The sequence below is a fragment of the Grammomys surdaster genome, unplaced genomic scaffold (assembly GCF_004785775.1).
Source record: "Grammomys surdaster isolate TR1022 unplaced genomic scaffold, NIH_TR_1.0 219, whole genome shotgun sequence".
Taxonomy (NCBI): Eukaryota; Metazoa; Chordata; class Mammalia; order Rodentia; family Muridae; genus Grammomys; species Grammomys surdaster.
This window is the reverse complement of record NW_021604664.1, coordinates 1,776,458-1,787,376: the sequence shown is the minus strand read 5'-3', so window position 1 is coordinate 1,787,376 and position 10,919 is coordinate 1,776,458. Positions and strand designations below refer to the sequence as shown.

The window sequence follows — 10,919 nt, the reverse complement described above, 5'->3', positions numbered from 1 at the left end:
TGTGTGTGTGTGTGTGTGTGTGTGTGTGTGTGTATATATATATAATGTGTGTGTGTATTTTCATGCATTAAAAAAAAATGAGGGTCAGGCATAGTGGCACATATTCACTATAGCACTCAGGAAGATGAGACAGGACCCAGCCTGGACTACACACACACACACACACACACACACACAGAGAGAGAGAGAGAGAGAGAGAGAGAGAGAGAGAGAGAGAGAGAGAGAGAGAGAGAGAGAGAACTTTTTTTTGTAGCCCTGGCTGTCTTGGAACTCACTCTGTAGACCAGGCTAGCCTCAAACTAAGAAATCTGCCTGCCTCTGCCTCCCAAGTGCTGGGATTAAAGGCATGCGCCATCACTGCCCCGGTGAAAAAAATAACTCAAAACACGTATATGAGGATGTAGTTCCAAGTGGCCAGATGATGGTAAAAGCCCACGGATGCCCTGACTTGGGACAAAGCTACACTTAGAGATGTGGATCCCCACTACTGGCAGGCCTGGAAAAGAAGAGGGCCAGTGTGCAGGAAGCATTAGAGGGACGTGCTGCCCAAAAGTGGGGGAAGGAAGAAGCAGGTCCTGCAAGGTCAGGGGTCTTCACCGCCCTTCTCTGAGCCCACACACTTACATCGAGCTTCATCAGGGTGAGGAGGTCCTTCGTGGCAGCTCGGAAGATAGCGTCTGTCTTCCCGGTAGCCCCATGCTCATCCCTGGAACTTTCTGCGTAGTGGAAGACGGCAGAGGGGGCTTCTGCAACAACACTTTTCTTGGACTTGAAAAGAACAAAGACACAAGTCATCAAAAGAGCCAGGATGAGGAAAGAATGTGTGTGCTTCTCCATGACCTACTGTTGATGCTGGGGACATCGGCCGTGAGCCACACCCACAGCACTAGTAAACAGGGGAGCAGGCAAGGCACAAGGGAACAATAAGGAGAGCATGGATGGATATACCTTGCTGGCCAAAGAGTTCCCAAGTTGCTCATCTGAGTGTGGCAAAATCCTGGCACGGTTGTATGCCATCCCCAGGTCTGAGGTAGCCCCCTCATGGCTTTCTACAAACAGAAAGAAGACTCAGTTCACTGCTCAGCTGCTGGCCCATATGCACAGCACAGAAAGGGCCAGACTGAGTGAGCAGCTAACAGCATAAACTTGGTAGACAAGACTCAGATCTCTAGACATCAATGTTGTATTGCTAGCATTTCTGTCACACTATCATTAGTCCATTTGTACTTGGACATCTGAAGGTGGTAGTACAAAAAGCAAAGATGTAGGTACATATGGTGGTGCACACCTTTAACCCTAGCACTCAGGAGGCAGAAGCAGGCAGAGCTCTGAGTTCATGGCTACCCTGGTCTACAAATCTAGTTCCAGGACAGCCAGGCTATACAGAGAAACCCTGTCTCAAAACAAAACAAAACAGGACAAAACAAGACAAAACAAAACAAGACAAAACAAAGACCAAAAAGCAAAGATGTCTGTTTAGCTCATGGTTTCAGAGGCTGGGAGTCCAGGCCTGTCTGGCCGGAGGTGGTCAGCTTCTAGTGGGGGAGCTCTTGTTCCATCATGGTAAGCCAAAACAGCAGAAAGAAAAACAGTTACATGCACAAAGAGCCAAACAAATATAGTGGCACTGCCTTTTAAAAGCGTTTTACTATATTTTATTTATTTAATTTTGTGTGTATATTATTTGTGTGTATAATTTTTTTAAATTGTTTTAAATTAAAAAGAAACAGCTTTGGCAGTAGGGAGATAACTCAGTCAATACAGTATTTGTCACACAAGCATGAGGAACTAATCTATACCCCAGCACACACACTGAAAGTAAGGCTGGAGAGGCTTACAAACCATCAGTAGTAGCTCCAGTTCCAGGGGAATGAGCACCCTCTTCTGGCATCTGTGAGCACTAGACAGGCATGTAGTTCACTTACATACATGGAGTCAAAATAATCATACACATAGAATAAAAATAACTAGGGTCTGCAGAGATGCTCAGCGGTGAAAGAGCACTTGCTGCCTTTGAGGGGAACATGGGTTCAATGCCCAGCACTCACATGGTGTCTCACAACCATTTGCAACGTCAGTTCTAGGCCACCCAACACCCTCTTCTGACCTTTTCAGGTACCAGGTACACATGTATTGCATATTTGTACATGCAGGTAAAACACTTATATAAATAAAATAAATAAACATGGAAAATTAAAAATAAATAAACAAATCCTTTTAAATAAAATGGTCAGTTGAGAGGTAGAAACAGAAAGCTCCTTGATTCTACCTCATTAGCTAGTCTGCCTGCTTGGCAATCCCAAGGTCCCAGTAAGAAACCCTGCCTCATAGCTCCTAAGGAGGAAGACCACTGACTGTCCAGATAGTCTTCTAATCAGAAAGGAAGATTTAAGGACTATAATTACTGATTTAAAACAGTTCTGGGAGCTGGAAAAAGGTTCAGTGTTACGAGCAAATACTGTTCTGTTCTTGCAGAACAGAGTTCAGTTCCTAGCACCCACACTAGATGGCTCACAAGCCCCTTTAACCCAAGGTCCAGGTAGACCTTATGTCTCTTGACCTCCACAAACACCAACACAAACATTGCCCATTTACATATACATACAAATAACATTGAAAAATAAAATGAAAATTTATCTTGAAAGCAGCTCTAAGCAATCACTGAGGTTGGTGTTAACCTTTGCAGAGAGTGTCAGCACTGGCCATGCTCAGCTTTAGAAAGAAAGCCATTGGAAAGTAGCCCAGGCTTGGGCGCCCCCAGCCAGATGTTTCACACCTGCACCAGAAGGGACATTCTGTCCAGAGCAGTCAGCCACAGGGTGCTGACAGAGGCAGAGAAAGGTGCAAAGAGCGCAGAGAGAAGCCCTTGAGATACGCCACATACAGTGTGACAGTATGTGCCCAGGTGGCAGGGCTGTGGTTTGATGACCCAACCTAAGCCAGGCAGGCAGGCCACCCACACCTGTAACCTGAGCAGTTAGCAAGTTACAGTCAGGAGTTCAAGTCTCAGCTACACAAGAACCTGCTGAGAGAGAGGGAGGGAGAGGGGTGGTGGCGAGGAGGCAGAGGAGGAGGAGAAGGAGACAGAGAGGGAGGGAGAGAGAGAGAGAGGGAGGGAGGGAAGGAGGGAGGGAGGGAGGGAAAGGGGTGGTGGCGAGGAGGCAGAGGAGGAGGAGAAGGAGACAGAGAGGGAGGGAAAGAGAGAGAGAGAGGGAGGGAGGGAGAGGGGTGGTGGCGAGGAGGCAGAGGAGGAGGAGAAGGAGCACGGCGGCGGACTGAGCAGCCTGGGGTTTGCTAAGGGGATAAAGTATTTCCAATACAAATACTAGGAGCTGAGTTCAGAGCTGCAGCGCCATCTAAAGCCCACAGCTGCGGCACACAGTGTGTACTCCCAGTGCTGGGAGACAGAGACAGGTGGATTCCTGGTACCTACAGGCTAGCTTTGGTACAGAGTGAGACCCCACCCCATCTCAAAAACAAACAAACCAACAAACAAACAAACAAACACCAAAAGCTAATACCTTTTGGGGTGAAAAACTCACACAGACTCAAAATGTGATACCTAATGAAGATGGCTCTTTTTTAAACAGTCAGAGACTGTTCCATTAATGATACTGGGTATGATATTACAGAGTCATGCACAATAAATTTCACTGTTTTACACTGTAAAGATGAATAACAGAGGAATGAAAGACCTCAGTATGAAAACTAACAAAAATCATCTAGGATAATGTAGGGTACAAGACTGAGCCAAGAATAAAACATAAAAAGCTAAGTACACGGTGCCAAGTGTCCGACTGCCTGCCTTTTTTGCTTTACTTCCTTCCCTTCTCCCTCCCTTCTTCCCTCCCTCCTTTCTCCTTTCTCTCCCTCCTTCCTTCCTACTTCCCTTCCTTTTTTTCTGACTGCCTTTCTTTCTTTCAAGGCAGGGTCTCACTATGTAGCCCTGGCCTTGAACTCACTATGTAGACCAGGCTGGCCTTGAATTCACAGAGATCTCTGCCTCTGTCTCCTGAGTGTTGGGCTTAAAGATTCATGCCACTATACCCAGCTGAAGGTAGTTTTTGAGACAGAGTCTTATTCTGTGGTTCAGGCTGATCTCAAATTCATGGCAATTCTCCTGCCTCAGCCTCCCTAATCTGCTGGGATTAAAAGTATAAGCCACTGAGCACACCAAGTGACTTGTTTTTAGTAGAGGAACATTGTCCTGATAATGAAAAGGCCCCTGGGCTGAGTTTCTGATAGACGGAGACAGGAGAAAATATTTGCAACAATTAAGGTTTAAAGAGACTGGGACAAGAAGATTGTGAGTTTGAGGCCAGAATATAAGTATGTAGTAAGAGCCGGGCAGTGGTGGCACATGCCTTTAATCCCAGCACTTGGGAGGCAGAGGCAGGCGAATTTCTGAGTTCGAGGCCAGCCTGGTCTACAGAGTGAGTTCCAGAACAGCCAGGGCTATACAGAAAAGCCTTGTCTCGAAAAGCAAAACAAAAAAATAAGTATGTAGTAAGACCTTAAAAAAAAAAAAAACCCATGCACCAGAAACCAAGCAGAACACAGTGGGCATCAAGAAGGTTGGAAAAGAGAAAATCTGACACCGTTTACATGAAGCAAGCTGTCATAGAGCTGCCAGTTACTCACTAATAGGTGTGGGTAGGTCCAGGGCTCAGCAGAGGAGGGGAATCATGCACAGGGCTGGTAGATTGAGGCAGGGTGCCGAGTTCACAAGGACATACAAAGCAGCAAGACTACCACCAAGGCCTCAGGCCCAGGCAGAAAAGTGCCTCGGCCACAGGCTCTTGTCCAGTCATAAAGGGTACTAACTTCAAGATGTCCACCTCCGTGGTCAGACAAGGTGACACTGGGGGATGAGACAGCTCGACTCATCTAATGACACACAGACCCTGTCGACAGAGCCAGCTGCAGCAACAGGAGGCTTTACCTTGGAAGGCTGAAGTGTTAGAGCTGCTTCCCTGGGGCTGCCTGAGCTCATCCACCTCCCCACGGATGGCAGGCAGAGGCACTGAGCAGCTCCTCTGCAGCACAGGCCCGGAGACAGCCACGCAGCTGCTTCTGTGATCTGGGGGAGATAAGAAGGAATTACTTCAGCTCTGTCTGGTTCCAATTACTACCAACGGCTCAAAAAACAGAATCCCCAGAAACAGCACATGACCCAGGCCCTCCCAAATACCCTGTGAACCTGAAGATAACTTACCCACAAACAGGGCTTTCAGGCAATCTCACTATTAGCTCTTTCCAGGGGAGTAACCCAAGAATGTTAGCCCCAGGCTGGTCCTCCAACCCTGCCTCCCTCTTGGCCATTTTTTTTTCTATGGGCCTTCTGAACTGACTCTCCCTGAAACCACCCACAAACTCTGAAGGTAAACCCCATAGCAGAGGAACCTCCCAATTGCCCCCTTTTCCATGGCCTTCTTCTGTAGAGATAACCATTAGCACACCTGTGGCAAGCCAGGGCTTGAATGGTCCACCTGAGCTTCAAAGGACCCTGGCCTAGTCTACATATAGGACACTATGTGCTACTGTCTGCTTCCAATGAGGTCTATAAACCTCCTCACCCCAACCTCTGTGAAGACAAAACTGGAGAACGTCCCTCAACCAACTGTCTTCAAGAGGACAAGACTCGAGGTTCTATCATGTAAGCTGACCAAAATTTGAGAGAGAAAAGCACTACTCAGGACATAGATTAAATGACACCTATTTGAAAGTACATTTTTGGGGAAAACCAGATCAACCAGGGATGTGTTTCAAGGTCACTAAGGCCCAAAGCCTTGTCTTAGACAGGACCCAATGGATAGTTCCAGCCTAGCTCACACCAAAGTCTGCTTCATTGCACTTCATACACTGTTTTTAGTCACCTGGAATCCTTCACAGAGTGTTATGGACTATTAAGACACTGAAGGTATATCTATTTTCAAAGTGGCTTTGTGATAATAATCAGCCTAGGCAATATATGTAGCTCAAGTGTGCCTGGGCAATTTATCCTCCCCCACCCCCGCCCTTGAGAACTAGGAGCAGTGTGGGTCAGAAGACAAAGCTGAGAACTTGCTCTCCTGAACAGCATCCTGTGGAGCAAGTCCCTCACTGAGAAGTACCAAAAGACAGAGGTGACATTCTTGGACACATGCAACATGGCCCAGGGCATGGAAGGGTAACTGAGGGAAGCTTCAGAGGGCTTAGGACAAATAAGGAAATCCTAGACCAAGAAATCTGGGCATATATGAGGATAGCTAAGAATTGTAACCACGTGAGGAACCCTGAAGCTACTGGAGGCCTGTGAGGAAACCTCAGGTCAGAAAACCTGGGGCCATGTAATAAGATCCAGGGACAGGAGAAGAGATGTGAGGTAGTGAGGAGACCTGGACAGTGAAGTAAGAAGGTCCTGAACTGCAGCAGTACCTGAGCTGCTGAAGTCCGGGGGCTTTGGAGACTTCTCAAGTTGCTCCTCTGGGCCATATGACATCTGTCTCTTGACTCGTCCAGCCACACTTGCTACTGACAAGAGAGGGATGGCTTGGCTCTCCTGGGGGATGAGAAGAACATTAGATCTGCTCGAGGAATTCCCTGGCTTCCTTATAAGCATGCTATCAGAAGAAGACAAGCACTCAAAATCCAGGCAGCTCAGAGAGGACGAGCTGGTTGAGGCTCAGTGTGTTCTTCTCTCGGGTTCTGCCTAACTCTTCATATAGCCACAGTAACAGCTCATGCAGTCAGAAACCTCAACTCTTCATTAGTAAGGAAGTCATGTAACATAAAAGAATATTCCCTAAAATACCAGAAACTTTGCACGGCAAACTCTAAAATATCACCTAAACTAGAGAAACCATCATAGGTACTCATAGGTACCAAGCACTTCTTACCAACTCGAGGGAGTTCTGTTGGGGCTTCACTTGTGTGTTTCATAGTAACTTCCTCTGCCCTTGCTTCAGGTACGGGAACAGAGCAGTAAATGAAACCACTGGCTCTGTTCTTACTAATCCCTTCTAGATGAGAACCAGTTTTGCCCCATTTCACAGGGTATGACCATTTGCAATTTTACCAAGAGGTACAAAATCGGGAGATTCAAGGCCTTGGCACCTTGGCAACATCCCAGCCCTTCCAAGTCATAGCTTAGTAACAGCTCAGCTCAGTGCTAAATCAAGGGCAGACACAGACAGAGCCAAAGACAAGAGGACAAGGCAAGAGGGACATGATGACCCAGCCCACAGTCTCAGTACCTGGGGACACCAAGTTCATCCAGAGTTATGGCCTTAGGGGCACAACAGGACTACTGGTAGGCAACAAAGCAAGCTCATCTCTCTAGTGTTTGACAAGCCTATGCCCCAAGTCCTGTCAATAGAGTCACTCAGTACACCAGTGTGCAAATACAAGGACATAAAGCCCACCACCACTTCTCAAAGTCCAGTCCTACAACTAGGACCACTTGCAGGCCGGCCGTGCTGGCCGGCACAGTCATGTACCCTGGTGAGAGATCTACCATCCCCACAGTGGGCTATGCAGGAGGCCTGCACTCACAGGGTTGAAGAGCTCTGTAGTCAGCCCCAAGTAGTTGTGCAGAGCCAGGAAAGTCACCCGCTGCAGTCGTACCATGATGATCTGCAAGAGACAGTGAGGTGTGACAGCTAGGCTGGGCACCAGCAGTGCCACATGGAATACCTGCTAAGCCCCACAGCACAGGCCACAGACCACAGCTCACCTTTTAAGGGCCCAACAACCCACCATTTGTGAGTAGGGTGCTAACATGACAAATAATGTGGGACACATAGGAATTAAGTAGCGTTTTCCATTTTTATATAAATCTAAAATTAAAATGAAATATTTAGTAAGAAATTTAAAAATCTCTTTTGGAAGAATATGAAGTCCTAAAGCATCTGTGGAGTTATTCATATTAATGTGTGGGGTTTTTTTGTGTGTGTGTGTGTGTGTGTGTGCCCTTGTTCGTGTGCTTGTGTGTGTATATGTATGTGTGTGTGCATGTGCGTGCATGCACATGTGTGTGCGTGTGTGCATGTGTGCGTGTGTGTGTGTGTGTGTGTGTGTAAAGAAGTGACAGATGTGTGTACATGCACATGGAGGGCAGAGATGTTGCTCCTTAGGAGTCAGCCACGACGTTTAAGACAGGGTCTCTCACTGGTACCTGGAACTCACCACTGCAGTAGGCTACATGGCCAACAAGCCTCCCCAGAACACATGCACAAAGCTTTTTTACAATTTCTTAAAAACAGCACTCCCTAGAATCGACATGCACAGCAGTAAATCCTGCCAACAAAGCTAATTCTACATCCTCTGATTCACTCACGATGCTGACTGTGTTCAGTCCTAATGGGACCCATGCCAGTGTGTAGCCCCAGTGCCTGAGATGCCCATGGCAGACAGGAAAGCCAGCCTAAAAGAAACTTACCTGCACAACCCTCACCAGAGTTTCAGGGTATTTCTCAAAAACTCCTTGAAAAGCTGCTGCAGGAAGCCAAAGCACAGTGGACGAAACAGCTGCACGGGCAGAAACTGTTTTATACGGTGCAGCGTGACCCTGTAACAATGACTCGGTTAGTCCTTCATGAGGGACCAAGAAAGCTCCTAGGGAATTTCCACAACCCACAGAGGCTTCTGGAAGTCCTGTCTGGCTTCTACTCACATAGCTGTAACTTTACCAGGCATGCTGTGGACACTAGTAATTTTAATGCAAACCAAAATTTGTCACAGAGAAACATAGTGAAGGTTTGGCTGACAGGAGTTGTAGGTCAGGACCACTGACCTGCATGTTTACTGGGTAATGCTTTTACATGCTCTCTCCTGAGACTCACAGGCCTGGCTCAACATCCAATCCTGGCTATAAACTCTTGCCAAAAAGGTACAAAAGCCCCAACCCATGTACATGCTTTCTGAAAAGGTCACAGACAGCAGACACCATCACCGTCAAGTGGCCACGCTCTCCCTAGAGCAGCCATGCACGTTCCCGTATCCCCAAGGAGGGGCTGCGCTGCTTCCAGAATATAGCGAATGTAAGGATGCTATAATGCACATATATAGGTTTCTATGTTCCTATTTCTTGCTAAATATCAGGAGCAGGGGTGTCCTAGATCACATGGTAACTGCATCCTTAACTCTAAAAATCAAAACAAAGCCAAGCAAAATTTCTACCAATAACCAAACAAAAACCAGCAAAATCCATATCTTATCTTCCACAGTGGCTGCACCATTTTGAATCCCCACGAGCAGTAAGTGTGTGTTCCTAGGTGCTGAGAACAGCATATAATGACAGGGACTGCCTGCGGTAGGCTGGGATGGAGACATCTCAGAAGCCAGCGGCAGCTCCTTGGAAAAATGATGGCATTTGGGACCCTGAGAAGCTGGAGACATATCCCTCCAGGGGACCTGCCATCTGAAATAAGGGACTGCCTGCAGTAGGCCAGGATGGAGACATCTCAGTAGCCCCCAGCAGCTCTTTGTAAAAACCAGTTGTTCCCATTTCTCCTAAACTTAGTCCTGGACAATGGCTGTATAGATTTCATTTGTGTGACTGTTTTACATACAGTTGGCCTTGGTGTGCATAATTATTCTATTATATCTTACTTTCTTACTTCTTTCTCCTTCTGCTCTGGTGAATTCTGTGAAACTAGATGTTCTCTGATGTAATGATTCTTAAACAATTAAAAATTGAGGCTTAGGGCACAGCACAGCACAGTCCTAATGGCCCAGGTGCATGCTGAGTGTTCTCATCTGGGAAACAGTGCAATAACTGCACAATGGTAGTTCCAGATTAATGTTTGACTTGCAAAGAAAGTTTGAAGAGATTATTAGAAAATGAAATAGAAGCTGGGCGGTGGTGGCGCATGCCTTTAATCCCAGCACTTGGGAGGCAGAGACAGGCGGATTTCTGAGTTCAAGGCCAGCCTGGTCTACAGAGTGAGTTCCAGGACAGCCAGGGCTACACAGAGAAACCCTGTCTCAAAAAAAAAAAAAAAAAAAGAAAAAAGAAAAAAAAGAAAAAAAAAGAAATAGAACCAACACGCTGGGACCCTAAGAAAGGAAAAATCTATTGAAATTATGAAAGAAGTTTTGCACAACATTTAAGAGTGGTTCCTGAGGGGGCTGGAGAGATGGCTTAGCGGTTAAGAGCTCTGACTGGTCTTCCAGAGGTCCTGAGTTCAATTCCCAGCAACCACATGGTGGCTCACAACCATCTGTAATGGGATCTGATGCTCTCTTCTGAAGAGAGCTGTCTGAAGACAGCTACAGTGTACTCATATAAATAAAATAAGTCTTACAAAAAAATCCCAAAAACCAACAACAAAAACAAACAAACAAACAAAAAACAAAAAGAGTGGTTCCTGGATAAATAAGTATAGAATGCATAAAATTATATACTTGTAAAACTAAGTTAAAACACTGGGACTCTTAGGAGAGTCATTGTGTGCAATGTACAGAAGTAGAAAGCTAGTGGAACTATTGAGTTAAGGGTTAATTTAATTCTTTCTGACCACTGCCTGGCAGCTTTGCCCATGTCATTTATCATTAGAGCTTCACAGGAAAATGCAAGTAGCTCACCTCGGAGCTCTGAGCTCTGAAGTATAATAAGTTAAAAATTAAAGTTTAAATAATGATAAGTTTGCAATTATTATTATTTTCGCTAAAGGCCAGATAATAGGGAAAGCTTGACATTTTGGGGAACAATTGTAATTCTTAATTCTTTGTGAGATGTGGTTATTCTTTTGAATTTGATTTGGCAATGATTATACAATGCCTTTTTTTTCCCTATCTGCTTTTGTAGTATCAATAAAAAACTGGGGCAAGAGAAAGGCGAGAGAGCATGAGAAACGCAGGTGAAGAGTGAGTGAAGAGAGGATGTGAGGTGTGAGTGAAGAGAGAGTGTGAAGAGTGAGTGAAGAGAGAGTGTGAGG

The 10,919-nt window shown here is 46.1% G+C and overlaps 1 protein-coding gene across 2 annotated transcripts in view; it reads right to left on the bottom strand.

The window, feature by feature from the left end:
• The window catches only part of Pnpla7 (patatin like phospholipase domain containing 7), a 76,858-nt gene that overhangs the window by 46,652 nt on the left and 19,287 nt on the right, over window positions 1-10,919 (bottom strand). For both annotated transcript variants that reach the window (XM_028772777.1, XM_028772778.1), the window contains exons 9-14: window positions 8,420-8,548; window positions 7,534-7,614; window positions 6,418-6,541; window positions 4,943-5,080; window positions 949-1,049; window positions 625-768 (exon numbers count right to left, since the gene is read on the bottom strand). In XM_028772777.1, coding sequence (XP_028628610.1) covers window positions 625-768; window positions 949-1,049; window positions 4,943-5,080; window positions 6,418-6,541; window positions 7,534-7,614; window positions 8,420-8,548 — 717 coding nt within the window. The remainder of the gene's footprint in view (window positions 1-624; window positions 769-948; window positions 1,050-4,942; window positions 5,081-6,417; window positions 6,542-7,533; window positions 7,615-8,419; window positions 8,549-10,919) is intronic.